Source organism: Anas platyrhynchos, chromosome 2, assembly GCF_047663525.1.
Source record: "Anas platyrhynchos isolate ZD024472 breed Pekin duck chromosome 2, IASCAAS_PekinDuck_T2T, whole genome shotgun sequence".
NCBI lineage: Eukaryota > Metazoa > Chordata > Aves > Anseriformes > Anatidae > Anas > Anas platyrhynchos.
In genome coordinates this window covers 35,403,040-35,426,217 of record NC_092588.1, presented here as the reverse complement: position 1 = coordinate 35,426,217, position 23,178 = coordinate 35,403,040, and the positions used below count along the sequence as shown (strand labels likewise).

The 23,178-nt window shown below is 36.8% G+C and overlaps 1 protein-coding gene across 2 annotated transcripts in view; it reads left to right on the top strand.

Annotated features, from left to right (window-relative positions):
- Positions 1-18,901, top strand: part of PREX2 (phosphatidylinositol-3,4,5-trisphosphate dependent Rac exchange factor 2) — a 175,572-nt gene extending 156,671 nt beyond the window's left edge. For both annotated transcript variants that reach the window (XM_027452319.3, XM_013099335.5), the window contains 3 exons: positions 6,485-6,587; positions 11,366-11,433; positions 18,414-18,901. In XM_027452319.3, the coding sequence (XP_027308120.1) occupies positions 6,485-6,587; positions 11,366-11,433; positions 18,414-18,459 (217 nt within the window). In that variant the 3' untranslated portion in view covers positions 18,460-18,901. The remainder of the gene's footprint in view (positions 1-6,484; positions 6,588-11,365; positions 11,434-18,413) is intronic.
- Positions 18,902-23,178: the final 4,277 nt, after the last annotated feature.

Genomic DNA, 23,178 nt, shown 5'->3' with positions numbered 1-23,178 from the left:
AATGAAACAGATAGATTGATCTAACTTGTTACTAATATGGATTTCAATGTGTTCTTTTTTCTTTTGGATTCCTTGTGATGTTATAGACCAGGATAGACATTTAACAATAGAGCTGATACACAACATGATCACTTTGCTATGTAGAAACATCCTCTTGCTCTTCAGTTCCTGCAATCCAGGTCTGTGGGAGAATCTCATTCTTCCATAAAAAAAAAAAATTACAGCAAAAGTTGAACAAATTGTCTAAAACAATCTAGCATTAAAAACTTAAACTTAATCAAAACGATCCAAATATTTATTATTATTATTATTATTATTATTATTATTGTTATTGTTATTATTATTATTTTAATTCTGAGGTGGAAGAATTAACCGAATAACCCCAAATCTTACAAGACAAGAAATAAATTCCAATTTTCCAGCAAATTGGTTTACTTGCCTACTTAGGAGAAGCCTTTAAAGTGAAAGATGTTCTGTACAGAACAAGAGAAATGGCTGAAATTTGGTTTTCATTTGTTTTTAGATTATTTTTTATTTTTTTATTTTTTTGAATTATCACTAAGAATAAGCAACCAAAAGGCATGGGATACTTTGAATCTTCTGGAAATGCTGTTCTTTCATCAAACAAAAACATAATTAATGGTATAATTGACCTCTTGCAACATTTCCAGTTGATTAAAGGTAGCAAGACCTTAGATGAAGAGTGTTTCTGAAAAGATGTTCTGTGTAGCTTTTAAAATCTGACAGATGTGTGGTGAAAATGAGTGCTTTTTTTCATTATTGTTCAGAAAGCTCTCTATCTTAAAGGTAGAACAGTCTCATGTTACTCCTGGAAATGTACTGGAAGATAGTGATCTCCCAAATAAACTACAGAAAAAGTCATCATTACTTACTGCATGTTTCATGCTTCAGGATTAAGACTAATGTTGAATTTAGTAAACCTGATTAAAACTATATTTGTAAACTACAAAAGAAGCCATTAACCATGATTAGGTCTAAAACATGGCTGATGTATACTTACCTCCCAGGACTGATTCCTTGGCTTGATTAAGCCCATGTGATCTACTTCAGCAAGTCAGGACTTCGTTGATAGCTTGTGTTTGAAAATACCTGTTAGAGCTGGTTTTGATTATCTTCTTGTAGTATGGTTGATGTATGCCCAACAAAGGAGTTGGGATATATTTATTTTGAGGTTTGCACAACTGCTTAATCACAGTGGTGCCTCTCGTGAAGGAACCTTGTACATGCTGATGCTTAATAGCTAAGAGGCAGACATTCCTTTAATTATGAACTATTCATTTCTTTTTGGCAGAGTAGTATTTTCCACAAAGAGTCACTTTTTGAAGCATTGTTTATTATTACTGAGCCATCATAATGGAACAAATATATTTCACATACAGGGTAATGTCTTGCTATATGTTGGCAGAATATGAGAAGTTTTGAACAAACCTTCATTGGATGCACTCAGTCCAAGCCTGATTTTGGAGTAGTGATCTATCCACACTGGGAACATCTCAGCTTCATTATAATGTTCATAAAGGGACTGAACATAAGTCCTGAACTCCAGTAAAGTTTTATTGTAATTGTAAATTGCAGTATCGTAGTTTATTGTACAGAACTTCATGCACATTTTATCTCTAATGCCTGTTGGCTGGCTGAACTTTCCTCTCCCTGTGAGAAAAAAAAATAAATTTCTGTTCACCAGACTTTCAGTGTATGGGCATAGAAAATCAAAACTTCAAATTTTGCCTGCATGGAGTCATAGTCCCACAATAACACCAGCTTAGAAATCTGAGTCTAAGATAATAAATAGTCTTCAGCTAGACATATCTACAGATTTTATGCTTATTACAGATAATCCTGAGCATTTCCCTTCCTTTTTAGTTTATCATGGTCTATTTCCTTCTTTGGGTTCCTCATCAAAATTAGTATACGTTACCCAGCCATCATTAGTAATTATAGAGAATTATCCCTAAAATAATAGCTGCTGTTTAAGCATTAATTTAAATGACAATGGAAACAAGTCCATACTTAATAGTGTAACTGGCTTAAAAGGCGGGTGTAATTAGCTTATGATGTATAGAAAGAAAGTTAATTAAAAGTATAACAATGACATTAAATTACATGTTGAGTAGGAGCTTTAAATTTTAATTAGACTAAGCACACATGCATCCTTTTCCTTTTCTGTTCACATAGCCAGAGCATAATTCATTTTGACATCTCTGCAGTAACTGATGTGGTAACTACTAAACCAGTTCATTTTACTTCATCTTTTCTGTTTAGGGCATTTTTCTGAGAGATGCTCTGGTGCATCTTTGGATGTGGGATGGCTGGAATCCTATTTGAAACCTGAGAATGAACTGAATGATTTAAATTCTTTTAACTCTGGTAACATAGATATAAACTTCACTTGCTGGCAGCTCTGTAGGTAGTATAAATGAACTTAGAGTATTTTTCCTTTCGAGTGACATTGAATAATCTGTCATGAAATAATCCATTTCTCTGAAATTTTCTGTTCTCCTCTTTTACAACTCAGTTTTTCAGTGTATGTCTATCCAATAGATTTGCTTTTGTAAAAAACAAATCCCATGAACAACCAACCAAAAAAAAAACAAAAACAAAAAAACAAAAAAAAAAAGAAAAAAAAAAACACACCACAAATGAATTCTTCTGCTGGGGACTATTGGTGATAGAAAATGGTTTAACGTCTTTTATTCCGAATGGTCTGATACAGAAGATACTTGAAAGTTTGTATGCAATCTTCAAATCAATATTACCATGACTGAAGAGAGGCAGGAGATAGCAGGCAGGGGCTGGGAGCAGCTGCAGCCCCTTCTGTTCCCCCTTGGAAACCAAATGGGTGAAATGAGGAATTCTCAGCCCAGTTGCACTGGAAAAGCCAAATGCCTGTGCTGTGATGCTGCTGTGATCTGTCAAGGCAGGGAATTTCTGATTCTGACTGTCATGAATTCTGAGATAATGAATTTGGGTCTTTTGTTTTTTTCTGACATAAAAGAAGGGATAATAGGAAAAAAGAGGGAGTGAAAACAGATTTTGATTTGTTTACAATGTAAATAGATATGGATTTGGAATTTATGCTTTCTGTAACAGAATGTTAGGAGAGCATTGGAAGGAGTTATTTTTTTTTTTCTTTTTTCTTTTTCTTTAACTGATATTTTCCTTGTTTGGTTTGTCTGGGCTGAGTGCATGCAAATGACCAGATACTTTTGATGGTCAGAAATGCTTCCAAATTGTTTTGTAAACTTTAATGCCATCTGCTTATTACCTCTCAAAATGGGGGAGAAGGGTGAATTACTATATATTGCATGTATTTGCTGATAGTCCTTGATACTGAACCTTGCCTAGACTACCAGGACAGTCTTACCATATTAGGAATTCCCAGCTTTCAAACTTTTTCATAAAATTGTACAAGTTGTATTGGTTTAAATTTACATTTGGTTAATCTCTGTGTGCTTGGCAGTCTTATTCCTGAGGTACTTCCAGTTATGACTCTTCCATCTTACCATCTGATGTTTTGTGTGTGGATTAGTTTCTTCTACAGCTGGTTTCCAGAACAGTTTGATTTGTGATAATGAATATGTAGTGACTCAAAAACTATACTTTAAAAGCTGGGAGAAAGCACCAGCATGTAAATGTTCATCTACTCATGAGTCAGTTCAGCATAACCCTGTGGAAAGGTTTATGATCCGTTTTATAGGAGGACAATGTTTTATTGATTTACTTTACAACCAAAACAAAGCTATTTCAGTGTTGTTTTTGTTGTATTTAGAAAGTAGTATACTTATGTCATAACTACAGGACAAAAGCCATACACAATCATTTTTATTTAAATTCTGGTTTTAGGGCTGCCATTCCTCAGACCTTTTACATGCTTCAAGAGAAATAAAATCTGTCAATCTCTGATGAAATATTATAATGAAATGAAATCATGCCACTGGTCTTATTTTGACATTTTTACTTTTTAAAGCATGTTAAAATGTTTTTAAAAGAAATAGTGGATGTATCTAACCAGCATTACTGTAGAATTTAACCTTGAATATAAAATCTTTTATTAAAGAGGTGTGCTAATAGTTAACATCATCATTGCTGTCATCTTAAGTGTCTTCACTGCTAATTTCTAATAACACGCCAATATTATTTTTAGAATTATTATTTTTGTGCCTTGAGGTGAGCTCTTCAATGTTTGGCAATAACTACAGTATAATCATGAAACATAGATTATCAGAGTAGCCTATTAAAGAAATCTTCATTACAATAGTTTGTCCATGTTTTTCACACTTTGGTTATGTTTTTGCATGTTTGGCAACCTTGTTTCTGATTTGTGGTTGGAATTATCAAAATACAGGTAATTCATAATATCCATGATCAGTGGCCATTTCTTCAGGTTTGGGATAGAGAACAGTTTGGCAGTCTTTTCCAATTACAAGATTAGTGTTTGTGTCTAATTCTTCAAGCTGACCTTCGTTATAATCCATATAAATCCATAGAAACCACAATGTTCCTTTGTTAGTTTTGATTCATGCTTGGAGAACATGATTTTTTTTGTTCTTTCAGCCTTTTGGGTTCCAGGAAGATGGGATTTATGGGAATGTTGGCAATAATTGTTTGCTTGAAAGCTGTACTTTGAGCCCATTAACCTCCATTACACCTACAGAGAGACTTTTGCCTGGCATAGATTACATCTGTCAAATTAGTTTTCAGCTACTTTTGCTTTTTCCAGTTGTAAATAGGACAAAGCTTCCTTTGCAGTCTGTTCTTGAAAGTTAGATGTTTCAGATTTTGGTGCTGTAAGTATTATGAGCATGTACTTCTTTATTTATGCAATACTTAACCTTTCAAAGACAAGATGAGAACATGACATGGAGAATTCCAAGTCTAACGTTTAACTGTTATGCACCTTAATCAAACATATAACAGAAAAGATCAATAGACTTTTGCTCCAAGTTAACTTTGGTGTAAGTGTATACAAGTAACCAGGGAATAAAAAATATTGCATTACCAAAGAAACTCATTTACTTTATACTTTAAAAAAACAAAAACAAACAAACAAAAAAAAAAAAAAAACACACACACAAAAGACCAGTAATAAAGATAAAGATCAAATTAAATATCTTTTGCACTAACCACTGGGAAACTTTTTTACAGTCCATAAATTTGCTTATTGGTTTTTAAAACATGTCAGGATGGTGGATTTTTTTTTCAGTAAGAAAATAAGTGCAGACACATTTTTCCTCCTACAGATCTTCTGCTCAGCAAAATGAGTGTTTGATTGAAACATATTGTCTGTTCTGTGTGCATAATATAAGCTATGCAGAATCTTTTAGTCGGGATTTTGCCAAAAGGCTGCTCAAAAGTATGTTTGAACCATGTGTCTTAGTTTTTATTATTTGAACTTGAAGTATGCAGCTTTTGTCAGGTTCTGCTGAGGTGGGATCATTTTCTATGCACCTCATATTTCTACTCAAAGGGATTTGATTCTTGTTGTTTGGCTGTGAAGAGAAAAATCATCAAGCTGCTTAGTGGTACAAAACGCAGCCATTCTCAGCACTTGGATGGTAGCAGCCCTCAGACATGTTGTGCTTTTCACAAAGTACCTGACTGTTCCTACTCAGTGTTGTTGCCTTTATCTTGAAGTCTTCTATAGCTTTGGTTTGATTGTGTGAGAAGCTGCCTATCCTTCCTTGTTCTTACCATGACAACTGAAGGCAGTTGGCATGTCCAAAGTGACTTTCCTTATTCCTTCTTGTCTGCCGTAATGACAGGTTTTCCTACAGCAAAGATCTTTGGCTCTGAAAGTTTCCTGGTTGCTCTGACAAAGCAATTACAGCCTTTTCACTAGGATGTGGTACCCAGGAGAGGTTTTTGTCCTCAAGTGTTTACTTGAAAAAGATGGCAAAGTAGGAGAGGACAATTTATTTGAAGGAATTCATTTCTTTTCTTTTCTGAAAGCGTAAATATCTCTTTATTTAAACTGCACTGTAACAACATGCCATGAGAATACCCAAGCTCAGTTCATGGCAACAGATCAGGACCCTGGCACCAAAGCTGGGGTCTGCAGCAGAGGCTGAGAGAACTTCTGTGAGAGTCAACTGGAAAAAGATTTCTGCAATTAAAAAATTTTCTTCTATTTGTGTTGTCACTCTATCATGTGCTTGCCAAGCCATAGTTAGCGTTGTGGGATTTTTTTATTTTATTTTTTTAATAAACAAAAAATGCAAATGCCTTTGGTTGAAACTCAGCAGTAACATTATACTCAAAATCTTTGCGTTTAATAAACTTTTTGTGTCCAGGCTAATACTTGCAAGGTTTGGAGTGTTTGGGAGTACTGGGGGCAGGTCTACTGTGTATTCTTTTTATTTATGACTTTTTAAAAATAAAATTATTCTTAAATTATATTAGTGTATGGCAATTATTTGTAGTATACTATTGCTAGCAGACGGCTGACCTCAGTTTTCTCTTGCAGCTGCACCCTGAGTGTTACCCTGGAGCAGGCAATCATTCTGGCCCGGAGCCATGGGCTCCCACCTCGCTATATCATGCAAGCTACAGATGTCATGCGCAAACAGGTAAGGCACTCTCTGTGGGTAATACTTTGCTGTTTCCTAGCAATCCTTGACCAAACAATTATAACCCCCATCTTATCATTATGTTACTGTCTGTGTGAGTTTTCTTAGCTTGGTATTTTTGCTGTGTTTTGATTTTGTTTTATTCTCTTTGAATTTTGACTCAAAGGTTTTTTGTTTGTTTGTTTTTTCATGATGGAACAGGCTGTTTTTAACCAGATGCTTGCTTTCTGTGCATGTGTAAATGGTTCATAATTTTTACAGGGTTATGATTTTACTGAAGGTTTTTGTATAGTAACTGATATGGTATTGTCTTCAGAGTAGTCTGAGAATCTTTATTATAATAATTATCATCCATAAAAATAACGTAAGACCATTAGCTATTGTTGTTAATAAAATTACTTATTCTGAATGAAGGGGAAGGGCAGGATGGGAGTGGAAGATAAATACTGCGGTTCTTAACTTTGCAGGCAAGATTCCCAAGGACATTGTGCTTGTTTCAAATTGTGTATTTCATGTTTGTCATAAGAGAATATTAGGATTTAGAAGCTGTTGTGAATGGATAACCAGCTCAACATGACCTCTTAGTGCAAAGGCATGACCAAAAAATGCTGGATTTAAAGGAAATATCAACTGCAAATGGAGAATACACTCTACCCTATAATGGAACAGCTCCTAGAATATCTTGTTATCAGATAAATGCTTTCAAAAGCATGATTGGAGTCTTGGAAAGAGTTCAGAGTAGGAGCATGAATGGTCCAGAGGTTGTTAGACAAGCCTTATGAAGTGAAGATTAAAGAGCTCGACCTATTCAGTTGATCAAAGAGAGGTTGAGTGGGTGGGGGCTTAATCAGTATGTGTGCATGTGGAACATATATCTCAGCCTGTGGTAACTTTCAACTGTATGACAAAGGCATAGCAAGACAGAGGATGCAGAAGTCAAAGAGAGACAAATTTAACATTGAATTAAAAGGAAAAAGATAATGTAATACTGGAATAATTAATCACAGATAAAACAAGATTAATTATATCTGGCTTTTGATTTGTATCTAGTTTCATTATTTTCATAAGTTCTGATATATATTCTGTGCAGAAATCACAGTTTAGTTATGGAAATGATTAAGCAATGGTATGGTATTTCTAACTCATCATAGATAGAAGAATATCTATTCCTGGCCACACCTTTGGTTTGTTAAAGCAATCATGTAGATATTTCTATATTAGTTGAGATATAAATCTCAAGCCATATATTTTTATTTTATCTTATATGTAAGATTTGCTGCCTAACGTGGGTACATCTGAATAATTAGACACATTCCTGTTTGTATATGGCTTTCACTTTATTTAGTACATAAACTAAGTTTTGAAGTGTATAAATACCCTCAAGGTTCTTGAGTCATGTAGGTCTGTTAGGAATTGTACCCTTAACTTGACATTAAAAGAAGCTAATGCTGTACAAGGATAAACTTGCATTTATATGTTGATGTGTTTACCCCTGAAGTTCTAAACAAAAATCAGGTTTGGGTATTTTACAATGAAAGAACCTGGACATAGAGTTGTGATTATGTCTGCTTGTGTTCTGTCAAACAGCACATTTTCAATGTACAGTTCTAGAAAGTTATCAGAAATGCTGATTCATATGTGGGTATTCTGCAACCCACTAAATGAAAATGAAAGACAAAATGTAAGCAACTTGCTAATGGTTCAGAGCTGCTATAGCTGTACTAAGACTTGCTCAAAAAGAGATGTAGAAAAAAGCCTTTAGTGGGCCTACATTCTCTGAAGTAAAACAGCAGGTGATCAATAGCTGTTAAAGATACCAATATCTCAATACCACCCACAGACACTGTAAAAGTCTGCTGGTATATCAAGCCAGAATTTGTTCACACATCCTTCCTCTTGCAGGAAACTGCTATGGCATTTAATAGAGTAATAATCTTTTGTTGTAATTTTAAATCAGTCTTGGAGTTCTGTAGTAGAAATATAACCCTCCATTAAATTCTAAATGTTTTGGAGTAATTCCAACAGCACTCCATTGTGTTTTCTAGAAACTTTCTGGATTTAATGCTTAAAGCATCTGTAGGATTTAGCTGTCAGGAGTGTAATGCAGGCCATAAAACTTGGAGGCGGAAAAAAGAGACAATAACAAAAAACTTCTTGGGGTTTGTTGTGGAACATCTAGGTAAAGACAATACATGTATCTTGTCTTAGTGTGTATATATCTATGAAAGACTTTTGATATCCCATTTACAACCTGATTTTTATTTTATTTTGAATAAAGAGAGACTAACCAGATGGGGGTACAAATGAAAGGACATCTATTTCATCTGTTATTCTGGAGAAGCCAATAATGTTAGTTCCTAGCAGCATCAACTTTACACATAGGCATATTCTTTCTTCCAGAAAGTGATATCTTTTCCAGTTTGGGGCACTAGTACTGAATAACTGGAGACACCCAATTGAATGGATGACCTCAAGAAGTGTGTTTTTCTTTTAAATTGAATGAGGTCATGGTCATGTTTAAAAAGACTTGTAATAGCCCTGACTGTATTGGAACAATTTTCGAAGTAATTGCCCTTGTCAGTTATAATTAGGTATTTGCAAGCACCTGTTCTGCAAGAACTAAAGAAAAGAGACCAGCTTATGAGAGTTGGTATGCGCTTGGGTGTGTGGGATGGTTTTAGTTAAGTGACTTCCTCTTTTTCATTTGCTGACTCAGTCTAGATTGATGTTTTGTCAAAATTTTTATTTTTAACATCACTACCACCATTTACAAACTTTATTTACTCGTGTATGTGTATTCACATAAACACCTGTACCTATAAAATACTATATAAAGCACACTGACGTAAGTGTGTCTTCAGGATACACCAAAAAGTGTCAAAGATGGAGAGGCCTAGAAAAGGAACTGCAGGAGGGCACAGGGCTATAGGAAAGAAAGGTAACTAAAAAGCTGATGAGCAGAAAAGGCTAACAGAAATTGTTATCTTTTAAGTGAGTGAGGAATTTTTCCATGCCTCTCCAGATTACTTTCCTCAGAAGTATGATAATAGCACCACGTTTTGAATAGTTCTCATCAGAATGATGCTGATTTAGAGCTCTTTGAGTGGGCCATAAAGAGAATCTATTTTCTTTATGTTACTGGTTTTTGCCATCCTTAAATTAGTGTGTAGCTTGAAAATAAACCTATTATTTTTTTTCTCATGGCAATAAGAATACTTGTTCCTATAAAAGAGTCCAGATTAATGGTAGCATTTCCCCAGAGCTAATGACATTTTTCATGAGTGGTCTGGCAGTACTGGTACACAGAGAAAAGCATTCTGCCACAAAACAGAACAGGCTTTTATACATACATGAGACAAACAGTGTCAATATTTACATTGTTACAGGTATTAGAATAATAGGGGAGGACTATAAATTAGCAGTATATTGAAATAAAAATGGTGTAATAGTGCTCAATAGAAACTAGGAGATGGCATGTAGGAAGTTGATAGCAATTCTTGTGTGCTTTTCTTCAAAAGAAGTAAGAATCTGGTGGTTGTAAGGAACGTCTGATTTGTACTCCTGCTAAACTATAAATTACATGGTTGTATAAAGCTAGGCTCCTTTTTAAATCAACACATTTGATTTATTATGTGAGCAAGATACTAAAATTTATCTAGTGAGTGATGTAAGTAAAAATAGGCTTTTTTTTTTTTTTTTTTTTTTTTTTTCCTTAGAGGTAGTCACAGCACTGAAGTTCAGGATCTACTTGTGATTAATTTTGATAGTTTTCCCATTTATATGTATATTTTTGTTCTCAGTTATGTTAATCGTATACCAATCTCAGCCACTAGCAGTCTGTTATGTTTTTTTTTTATTATGATAAAATTTTACATTATGGGACTGAGGAAAGTTCATTGAAGGTGATGAGGGTCTGAACTCATCCTGTCCAACTTTTTAGCCATCAGCTTTACTTATATAAGGATATCATGTAGGACAGTGACAAAGACTTTGTCTCCAAATTGGAGAAACATGGATTTGACAGATGGACTGTTTGGTGAGTAAGGAGTTGGCTGGATGGACACACTCAAAGAGTTGCAGTCAGTGGTTCAATCTCCAAGTGGAGATCAGTGAGAAGTGGTGTCCCTACGGGGTCAGTATTGGGACTGGTGCTGCTTAACGTCTTTGGTTACATGGACAATGGGATTGGGCACACAGTCAGCAAGTTTGCTGATGACACCAAGCTGTGTGGTGTGGTGAGGGAAGCTGGAGGGAAGAGATGAACAGTGCTTTCCAAGCCATCTATTCCAGTGTGTTTTTTTTTTTTCTTTCTTTTTTCTTTTTTTATCCTTTGTATTCTACTATCTTACTTGGTGCCTCATTTAAGTATTTTTTTTCTTCTCCTACAGTTTACGCCTCCTGTTTTCGGTCCTGTATGCTGGGAATTTAGAGACTGGATTTAGCTCCCCCTTTAGCTGTAGACTTTTGGTATTTGATGGTCTTTTCCCTAGTAAACTAGGGAAAAATCATGTTACCAGTGCAGTAATCATGTTACCAGTGCAGCTCAGTTTTGGATGTAAATTGTTGGTTTCACGCATTTTTGTTTGTATATATTTTTAAGTAATGACATAACTTGATAGTCACTTCCAAAGAGGAGAGTTATTCTGGGACATTGACAATATGTATTGATTTGTTATAATCAAGTGTTAAATTCATCTAGAGAGTTCAGAGAACTTTCCAACTTGAGCTGAAATTAATGAAACAAACTTGTTACTTTTTTTTTTTTTTTTTTCTCACAGGGTGCAAGAGTACAAAACACAGCCAAGAATTTAGGAGTGAGGGATCGAACGCCACAATCTGTTCCAAGGTAACTGATTGTTTGTGTCCTAGATCATGACCTCGTTTGTGCCAAATTCAGCTTCAAAGAGGACAGACAATAAGCATTTACTACATTGTGTAGTAAATTGTAAGATTTTGCTTTCAATGTACTTAGAGTCAATTACATTCTCAGACATATAGTTTTAATTAAAGTAATTAGTTGCAGAAGTTTAGGCTATGTAGCATTTTGAAACCTGTTCATTTTAGAAAAAAGAATGAAATCTAGTTCATGTTAATTATGAAAACACTGGGTTAAGTCCTTCATCATTTGTGATATTTAGTGGGTTTTGTGGAAATATTCAAACGAAATCCATTACACTATTTTAATGTAATACTGTACTGCAATATCTCAGCAAAACCATGTTATAGTTGCTTTTAGAGATGATGTAATCTTCCTTTGTCACTTTCTGAAACATCCATTAGAATGAAAAATGCGTGTGTTCTATATTTATCCAGCTTTTTAATTCTGTGATGGATTGCAGGTACCTGAAATGTTTCTTAACAAGCATGATACTTTTAAATAAAAATAACAAAACAATGTTTTGAATTTTATCTTAGTGATTTTATTAATCCAATTTAAACTTTTTATTCTTCCAATTTAAAACTTTTTTTTGTTGATTAGTGATAGCACATTGAATGAACTAAACAGATATGTGGAATACATTATAGACTCATTGTGGTACTAAAATTTCAGTAAGGAAACACTGAATTAGTAATAATACCTTATACAGATAACCATGTGAATGAATGTATGTACTATCCAAAACCTTACAGAGAGACTGTCTTCCGGATTCTGACCAGTAGTACTTGGGAACTATTTTTTCTCATGCACTTTGCTTCCCTTTTCTGAGGTGTCCCTGTTTCTTCCAGTAGAGAATCAGACAACTGTTCATAATTTATTTATAACAAGTAACTGCACATTGTGCCTTGACCATGCTGGATCTGATTCTAGAAAGGGAGCATACCTAAAGTGAAAGTGTACAAGTAAATGATGAGTAAAATCTGCATAGCAGCATTTGTTAGGGCATATATGTGTCATGGTTCCCCCATAAAAAATAGAGTAGATGGACTCCTCCAACTCCCTCTGCCACCTACGGCAGTGAGACAGAACCTGACAGTTGAGGGGCTAAGTAGTCTTTTAGGAAATATTTATTCGTATTTTAGCTGCTGTGGTGGTTTTACTCAGCTGGGCAGCTGAGCTCCACCACAAATGCTCTCTCACTCCCCTCCTCAAAGGGAAAGGGGTAGAAAATACAATACAAAGGGTTCAAGGGGAAAGATAAGCACAGGGAGATCACTCAACAGTTATTGTCATGGGCAACACAGACTCAACATAGGGAGATTAGCTTGTTAATAATAGGTAATAAATTTAATTAGAGTAATGACAAAAACAAACAGAAACACAAAAACACCCCCATCCACCCTCTTCTATGTCCTGGGGCCTGTTCCTGCGGGGGCTCTCCATGGGCCGCAGCGTCCTCCAGGCCACATCCACCTGCTCCACCGGGGGCCCCTCCACAGGCTGCAGCGTGGAGATCTGCTCCATGTGGGACCCATGGGCTGCAGGGGGACAGCCTACTCCACCTCCAACTGCTGCTGCTTGCCTGGAGCACCTCCTGTCCTCCTGCTGCACTGACCTGAGGGTCTGTAGGACTGGTTCACATTTCTCACTCTCCCACCTGCTATTTCACAGCAGTTTTTTTCATTTTTTTATATCTGCGCTCACAGAGGCACACACATCACTTACTGGCTTGGCTTTGGCCAGTGGCGAGTCCCTTTGGAGCCAGCTGAAACTGGCCCATATCTAACATGGGGCAGCTGCTGGACTCTCCTCACAGAGGCCACCCCTGCAGCCCCCTGCCACTAAAACCTTGCCACATAAACCCATTACAGCTGCTTTCTGAAAAGTATTTTGAGCCTCACAAATCATTGAAGGAAATCTAATTATCATATAAGCTCTAAGAATTCAAGCTCTTCCTACATGTATTTATTTACAGACTTTTTTCAAACAGATCCAATTTAGATTTAACCTTCAGATAGGGTAGATGATCCATATTTGTGATCCATGTTAAGAAAAGGAAAGCATGTAATAGCAGTACAGGTTATCTTGGGCTTGAGTGACTGTAATTAACAATGGCTAGAAAACAAACAAACAAACCAATAATATAATGGTTTATTCAAACAGGACTAATGCTCTACTTCCATGCAAACCAAAGAAGATAGACCAAGGCAACCAGTCACACTGGCCACCAAAACTTTGGCAGTGACCATGGGTATTAATAAATACCAAGAACACTTTTAATGTTTGGCTGAGTCAACAAATAATGCTAGCACCAGTACCAGCACTTTTTGTTCATTTATGCCATTATAAAAATTTCAGAAGTAGTTTCAACCAGCAAGCTCAATGCTGAAAAACAGCGTTTGCAGCAATCTGCTGCCCAAAGACAGAGCTCTCCATCAAAATCTACAGGCAGATAGATGAAATAAGGTCCTACAAAAGTACTGATTCTAGAGCAAAATCGTCAGCAATAAAGTCATTGACCTTACTTGTAGATGAGGGAATCCCTTTTCATGGTAGTAATTAGCTTGGAGGTAATCCAGGACCACACCTGCCTGACCAACTGTCTTGCACTGGGGGAACCTAAGGCAGTAAAATAGTATTTTATGCAGTAAAAGCTGCTTGTAGTCTTTTCTTTGAACAACACAATTTTGGCTTTAATCATACTCCTTCTTCATGACAAAATTCTGGAGAGAGTTATCTCAAATCAGGTCTCATTCTTTTCTCACCTATAAATGAGAAAGCATATATCAAGATACAGAGCTTTTTGTCATTAAGGGAAAATCTATGTTCTAAAAAAGGAAAAATAGAAGCAGTTGGCCGTGAGACATTTATTGGCTTTGCATCAGTTGAGAAAAGATCACCACTTTCCGGTTGATGCTCTCACAATATAGCAATGAAAAGTTGAAGGAAGATTATGAGATGGCTCCAAGAACACAGAACAGATGGATGAATCCAACACACAAGTAAGCAGCAACAGCGATGTCATTGGAATATCTCACTGGCCTCAGGGCTTGTGGCATTTAATGTATGAATAAAGAGAGAAGTCAAGTATGTCAGAATAGTCATTAACACAATAATACTGTGTTTTGCAATTCTTTGATACTCTGGCTATAGGCTGGCCATTAAAGTGTGGTGACATTTCACATTAAAGTGAAGTGTCAAGAACACTTCATTTAAGTGTTCTTGACAGTGTTCTCAGTCCTCTGAAGTTGCCAGTTTTCTGTCTTTTCTCAGCTGATCTGTTTGTACCATCTCAGACAGTTGCTCCATATATATTGACCCAGAACAGTCTGTGATCAATACCATCTCTAGAGATTTATGCAGCATCATTGCTAGTTTGCTTCAGAATTCCCGTGTTACCTGCTCTGAAGGCAGGTGACCTTAATGATTACCATTTAACCTGAAGAAGGCACAGACCTTGGTACCTGAGGCTGAGCTTTTCTGCACACTGTACCATAGAAGTTAGATTTTGCAAAAACCTCATCAGGAGCTAACCCTGTCACAATTACTGACTTTATAAGATTCTGACAGTCGTTCTATCTGTCTTTTGTTAGCTTTGAGTTTTACTACTTTATTACGCTGGTAGAAACAAATAACGCAAATAGGCCTTGTTTTACCTTTCTCTGTGTACCTGGCTGCATAAAGATCAGGGCATCTCATTTTCTCCTTGGTGTACAAACAGGAGTGATGTCTGTTGGTTTATATATAGCCCCTAACAAATATATTGGCATCTGCACCAACACTTATGTGACCTTAAATAACCATAGAATCACAGAATTTCACAGATTCACAGAATCTCTAGGTTGGAAGAGACCTCAAGATCATCGAGTCCAACCTCTGACCTAACGCTAACAGTCCCCACTAAACCATATCCCTAAGCTCTACATCTAAACGTCTTTTAAAGACTTCCAGGGATGGGGACTCCACCACTTCCCTGGGCAGCCCATTCCAATGCCTAACAACCCTTTTGGTAAAGAAATTCTTCCTAACATCTAACCTAAAACTCCCCTGGCACAACTTAAGCCCATTCCCCCTCGTCCTGTCACCAGGCACGTGGGAGAATAGGCCAACCCCCACCTCACTACAGCCTCCTTTAAGGTATCTGTAAAGAGCAATAAGGTCGCCCCTGAGCCTCCTCTTCTCCAGGCTGAACAAGACCAGCTCCCTCAGCCGCTCCTCGTAGGACTTGTTCTCCAGGCCCCTCACCAGCTTCGTCGCCCTTCTCTGGACCCACTCAAGCACCTCGATGTCCTTCTTGTAGCAAGGGGCCCAAAACTGAACACAGTACTCGAGGTGCGGCCTCACCAGAGCCGAGTACAGGGGGACGATCACCTCCCTAGCCCTGCTGGTCACAGTGTTTCTGATACAAGCCAGGATGCCGTTGGCCTTCTTGGCCACCTGAGCACACTGCTGGCTCATATTCAGCCGACTGTCCACCATCACTCCCAGGTCCTTCTCTGCCTGGCAGCTCTCCAACCACTCATCTCCCAGCCTGTAGCTCTGCTTGGGGTTATTGCGCCCCAGGTGCAGGACCCAGCACTTGGCCTTGTTGAACTTCATGCAGTTGACCTCAGCCCATCGGTGCAGCCTATCCAGATCCTCCTGCAGAGCTTTCCTACCCTCAAGCAGATCGACACATGCGCATAGCTTGGTGTCATCTGCAAACTTACTGAGGGTGCCCTTGTCCAGATCATTGATGAAGATGTTAAAGAGGACCGGCCCCAGCACCGAGCCCTGGGGGACGCCACTAGTGACTGGCCTCCAACTGGACTTGACTCCATTTACCACGACTCTTTGGGCCCAGCTATCCAGCCAGTTTCTAACCCAACGAAGCGTGCGCCAGTCCAAGCCAAGAGCAGCCAGTTTCATGAGGAGAATGCTGTGGGAGACGGTGTCAAAAGCCTTGCTGAAGTCAATGTAGACCACATCCACAGCCTTTCCTTCATCCACCAAGCACGTCACTTTGTCATAGAAGGAGATCAGGTTTGTCAAGCAGGACCTGCCTTTCATAAACCCATGCTGACTGGGCCTGATCGCCTGCTTGCCCTGCAAGTGCTGCGTGATGACTCTCAAGAGGATCTGCTCCATGAGCTTCCCTGGCACTGAGGTCAAACTGACAGGCCTGTAGTTTCCCGGGTCTGCCCTCCGGCCCTTCTTGTAGATGGGTGTCACGTTTGCTAGCCACCAGTCAACTGGGACCTCCCCCGATAGCCAGGACTGCTGAAAAATGATGGAAAGCGGCTTGGCCAGCTATGTTTCTTGGCCACCATGTTTCTGAATCTTCCATATGACAGTGGGGAAGAATCCAAAGATCTTCAGAATGCATTATGCTGGAGATTTGAAAGCAGGTTTGCAATTGCTGTCTGGCAGAAGTGGTGTTCCTCATTCTTACTATCCAGAAACAGTACTGCTTGCTAATCGCTTCCAGTGAGACTTCAGATAAAAGTTATGTAGCCCACCACAGTGGTGTGTTGTCAGTGTCCCAAGGGTTTTAGCTTGCATGGAAAATGAAATCAGAGAACAGCAGCTATCCTGCCCTGCTTTTGCATAGCCACAGAATGCTTTATCTGACAAGATGTGTCTCGATATTGAAAAGACCTGCAACTCTCAAAGGGCAGCCATACAGACAGTGCTTCAAATACCTTCAGTGGCAGCGTCATGCCAAGAAAGCACCAGCCTGTTGATCTTGAATTGTTTGTGGAGCTCAGCCACATGTCCAGGTTTTTGTTTTCTTTGATTTGTAGTATGATTTTGAAATTCCTGATTAGTTAAAATGTGGTGATATAAATTAATGTGATGTTTAGGAGGCAAATTGGCAAAATATGCTTGGAAAACTCCAAGCATCTTAAATATCTCTAGCCATCAGGACAGTGGATGATGATTCATAACCCTGCTTGTAGCCAGACCTACCAAGTCTGTTATTTATTTTGTGTTAGCATTTCAATATCAAGTACTTTTCATGGTAAGTATTAATGCACATGCTGTATCATTGTCTCTTCATTTGGTTTCTGATGCTTTTTTTTTTTTTTTCTGCCTGCCACACCGAACTCAGTCTCTTTACTTTGTGATACTTCCGTGATACGCCTTTGGCGATATTCATTTCCATGAGGAAAGTATATAAGCTCCAAATGAGATCATGTCTACTGCTGGTTTTAATTGCTGTTATTGTAGGGGAGATACTGTATGCTGGTTATACTTATAGAACAGAGATGCCTCTTTTAATGAGCCTGAGATCAGAAAGACTGCCATTTTCAGTATTCCTAACATAAGTATAGCATTTCTAACACTTGCTAACAACTAAGTCCATGCAATGGGCTTTAATAGAAATTCAGAAGCCTTTATAAATGCATTGGTAAGAGCACTAAGTCTGCACAATGACGTCGTATGTCTGATAACTGTCTTGGGTTCTTGGACATCGAGACTGAATAACAAAGTTTTTATAGGAAACTGTGTTAGATTGAGTTCAGATTCAATGCCAACACAACACCAAATTCAATGCCAACACAACACCAAAGTGGAGGCAATTGCATTAACCATGCAGCTTTTCCAAATTACAGATTCACAACAACTGGTAATTGGATTAGTGAAATTTAGCTTTCAGGGGTCTTATGGTGCAGTATTATGAAAGCTTGACTAAACTGGGATATCTTTATAAGATTACTTATAGATGTGTGTTTTAATAATATCACTGTCAATGTCAACTTCATGCTCATGAATAAGATTTTACTGGTTTTTATAAGAATGTTACTAAACTGAATTCAGTATGTCTTGTTTTGCAGAAGACTTAGATTTAGTTTGTAATCCTTAAATTTACCTTCATATTCCTTACATTTTCCTTCCTTTTAATAATGACCAAGCTCCCAGAGTAATGATTGCTTTTTTTTTTTTTTTTTTTTTTTTTTTGTCAGATTATACAAGCTCTGCCAACCACCACCACCAGCTGGAGAAGAATGAGGAAAACAATCAAATAATGGCTTTTAGAACACTGGGACTGTGTGACAAAGTCTAACTGCACTATAGCAGTATGTGCTTGGGCCTTTGATAAATGAAAAAAAAAAATATATATATATATTAAAAAAAAAAAAGAACTTTACTCAGGATACAAAAAAAAAAAGAAAGAAATACCCTATATATATTCTCTATTGCCATTGCAAAATGACTTCCGAAAAGCATTTCTGGAATCTGTGCACTCCAGCCTTGTGCTAGTAGAACAGGAGTCTTCCTTGGGAATTTTACACTGGAATCAGGTTCATTTTGATTTGTCTTTTTTAGCCACACAATAGGTATACACAGCCAGCAGCTTCAAAACGAATGTCTTGTTCTGAGAGAATGGTTTCACTTGTACACTACACAGGATATGTTCTTGTGGAAGGAATAAAAGCCTGGATAAACTAGACTTTATAATGAGCATGCACTTCATATGGGGCTCTTTGCACTGATAATACTTTTTTTTTTTTTTTTCTTGTCAACATCATAACTTCTGAGAACAATGACATTAATGTTTCCAGGATATAATGTAAGCGAGGTTGAAGGATTAAAACTCATCTCTGAACTGTGCCTAATGGCTACAGACTGCATCTATGAACATTTGCTTGTAATCACAGTAAACTCAGCCACATCTTAAGTAGCCCATTGTCATATTCTTTTCGAGGGAGTACATGTATGGCATATGAGGTGATGTTTTACCCTTTTTCAGTTGCCATTATATTTAGATTGAATTTCAGACTGTCTAGTGGATGTTTCACTTTATTGCGCCTCTGCATTTCAGAGTTTTTCAAAGCTGTGTGTGTTCTTGTACAGTATTATACTAGCAGGTCTGCATAGTGTGAGGATGAGACATGAGGATGTTGTTATGTTTAACTGGAAATGTCTGTATTTTAAGTTGAAATATGGTTTGGGGTTTTAATGTCTTTGTCCACCATTTCCCTTCTTTTGGTCATACTGGTCTGTATAGCATTTCAGTTCTTTCTTGTGGGGTGGCCATAATTGTTACAGATATATTTAAAACTGTACTGAGTTTTAGAGGGCCCATAAAAATACATATATGCATTTGGCTGTTCTTCCAGCCCAAGTATTTTCAGAGGAAATGCCCCTAAATGAGGTTTAATGTGTGAACATATTAAATCAAAAACTATATTATGAAATAGTTTTACTTGTAGCAGTAGCTAGCTACACATTCCATTAGAGCAGGGCATATACTGCCTGAGTACAATTTATTTTTTGTATAACAACCATCTATAGTTATGCTATAGCAATCACTTCACAGCCAAATTTTTGCATATTGTATAATTATTTATGAAAATTTCAAGAAATATATTAATCCACAATGAAGTGATGATTCAGAAGAAGATGTACTCTTGCAAAGAGTGTTCTTTACATAGGAAATCTAGGGGACTTGTAACTTTTCTCCAAAGGAGGAATTAGGGCTCCTACCTTTTTCAGTATTCTTAATGTTTTTACACAGACTTTAACTTTGCTAAGAAAATAAGTATTTTTATATATCCACAGAAATATATGTCTGCACATATATTTTAGTTTTAAGATGTGTATATGTAGTCATATGTAGTCATATAAATTACCATTCAAATCACAAATATAGAATGTTTTCCTTAAACTGTGACAAAAACATGCAATAATGAACACTTCAGTAACAATTTCTCCATTGTGCTTTGAAGTTTACACTCCTTAGTATTTGTTGGAAGAGTGGGACTTTAATCTTTTTGTGTAGAAAGAAAAAAAAAATAACTTAACCTTTCTGTCTAGGATGACCTAATGCATAAGAATGAGTCATGAGTTATAGAATTGCTATTCCAGTCAGAATCTCATAGTTTTCAATGTGTTTTATTCAGACAGGCAGTATTGGCTAGGGTAACTCCCGCTCCAGGCAGAAGTGCCAAAAATGTTTCAGTTTCTGCTTGTTCAGACATCAGAAGTACACAGAAGCCATAACCTGCTGATGCCTAGGTTGGTGCCACAGACCCCGTGTGGTGGTGGTGTGGTCTGAACTGTGCTGTCATTCACTGCTGTGAGTTCAGATCTTGATGTGAGATTTGCCCACATGAATGTTTAATATTATTTTATTTTATTTCTTTACTATGATGCAAGTCAGCTCTTGGCTGAATAGAGCTACTAATCCTGTATAATAAGATAAATTACACAATCTGGAGGATAAAAATTGCTGCGTGCACACGTTACTGTAATTGGCTGTATCACTTTTTTTTATCTCATTGACAATTGTACAAATACAAATATGCCAAAACAATCTCCTGTATAACATGGCAATTGTCTACTTTGTTTTACTCTTGAAAGCTGGAGGTAATTGACATTGGCAACTACTGAGGGTCAAATAGTTTTGAGCCACTCCCTGGACCAGATTTTTCACCTATTGATTCATGAGTGTGCATCAGACAGAAATCTTGGCCTCTAATAACATTGGATGGGCATATAAGAAGCTCATTCATAAATTGTAAATGTACATACGTTCATGACTACAGCTATTTCTCCTGATTGGTAACAAGGTGGTAATAAGGTGTATATATTCTTTATGCAATGCGCAGACTTAAAAAAACTAAACAACACAATTCTCCACACTATGTTTATACTTTTATAAACTCTTAGACTTAGAGATGATGGGAAGAGATGGCCAAGAGTGGTGATTTACAAGAAGTGTAACACCCATAGCTTGTGAAATCTTTACCTCTGCTGCAACAGATTATGCAGCCCATTTTTATGAGAATGTGTTGCACTGGTTTGGCTTAGGGAAAGCATTCTATATGTAATTTTTGCTTTTTCACCCAAGACAAGTGTAATTCTTCTGGGAATAAGTTAAAGGATCTGGGAATAAATTCAAGGATGAATCTGGGAGTAAATTCAAGGATGTTAAAGTATGTTACCAAATGCTGACTGCTGTAATTCCAGGTAGTCTATAGGAGATTTAACAACTAGAAAATGAGGGTTAAGGGCCAAGTAACATTTGAGTTGCCATAGTGTTCATGCTGGAAGAAAATTGACATTTTAATTTTAAAGTAGAGCCTCAATCTTTGGCCTACCTTTGTAAGCATCTTTTCGACTGCATCTAAACAATCTTTTTTATTATTATTATTACTATTTTTTTTTTTATTTTAAGAAATGAGTATTGATTCTGTCTTGTTCCCATAATTATGTATTTCATAATGCTTATCATCTCTGTAGATTGTAAATAAATAATATATATATATATTCCAGTTTCTAAATGTCAAACTTTTGTTGTTTAGGAATCCACTTTAAAATAAATATTCTTCTTTCAGTTGAACCAATCACCTAATTGTATGTCCACTGAGAAAGTTGCTATCTTCTGTGTCTTTTTGGGTAGTTTTTCCTGGGTTTTATCAAATGCTTCAAGTTTTGAGGTTGTTTCTTTGTTTGTTTGTTTTTAATGAAGTCAGCAGTTATCAGAACTGCTATTCTTTTAGAGGCAAAAAAGTAAACATGTTAATGAGAATTTCTAGTAATCATATTTCATTTATAAGAATACCCTAATGGGGGGGGGGGGGGGGGGGGGGGGGGGGGGGGAAATCAACCCCGTTTCATTTATCTGCTTTTAGCCAGAGAAATTCATAAGCAAATAGTGTTGTTTTATTTTTCTTTTATTAATTCATTGTCAATGTAATATATACATGTATGTGTGTAAGACAATTGCTTGAAAGTGAGTATACAAATCATGATTAAGCATGATATTCAAGAAAGGAAAGTATTTTTCATTTATTTTCATTTAAATAGTGAAATCAGTAACTTTTACATATTGTTACTGTACTTCTTATTTACATCTACTTTATGGGTATGTCTGCCAGCATTGTACGCATATTTTGCACTGTTATTATTTAGTGTTACGAAAACCAGAGTTTCTCAAGTTAATGCATTGCTATATGTATTTTATCTCTGTAACTGTTGATAAATACAGGTAGTGCTTTTCTAATTGTACTCCAGCAGTACACTGGTGTTGGTAAACTAGATGCACAGTACATACCTGTCTCAGGATACCTGGATTTTTCATTAGGTTTTGAGGTCTAAAACAATACTGAACTCATATTTTTGTATGCTGACAATTGTTCTGTTGTTGGGTTTGTATATGTATATACATACACACACACACACACACACTGTATATATCCTTTAGTTTTCCTAAAGAAAATGCATTATTAGAAATGTTTCCTTTTTCTTGCTAAAAGATGTTCTCTCGTTATGTATGTGTAAATGAATATACAGTGTGCACAGTCATGCAGATGTTAACACCCATGGGAAATTTCAGATTGTCCAGAGGCCAGTCAAATACTTGTTTCTTCTCCAGACAGAGCTCCATGCTAGAAATCCTCTGTGGCTAGAGTGGAACAACTTTAAAAGTAATTTCTGCTTCACTTTGGAAGTTCAATGGAGTGTTCAAGCAAGTAGGACATTTTTGCAAAATACTTAAATAGGGACTTCTATGGGAACATCCACACTTTTCTATTTTTCTGTGTGCGTCCTGTTTGTACAATGGGTCAGACTTTGAAAACTAAGCAGCCTTATTAACTTTGTAACACCCTGTAAATAGTGTATGTATTTGGTTATACTTATGTAAGACAAAAACAAAAGAAAACAAAAAACTTAATTTTTGCATTAAGTATTGCACACATTTCTTCAAACAAAGAATATATT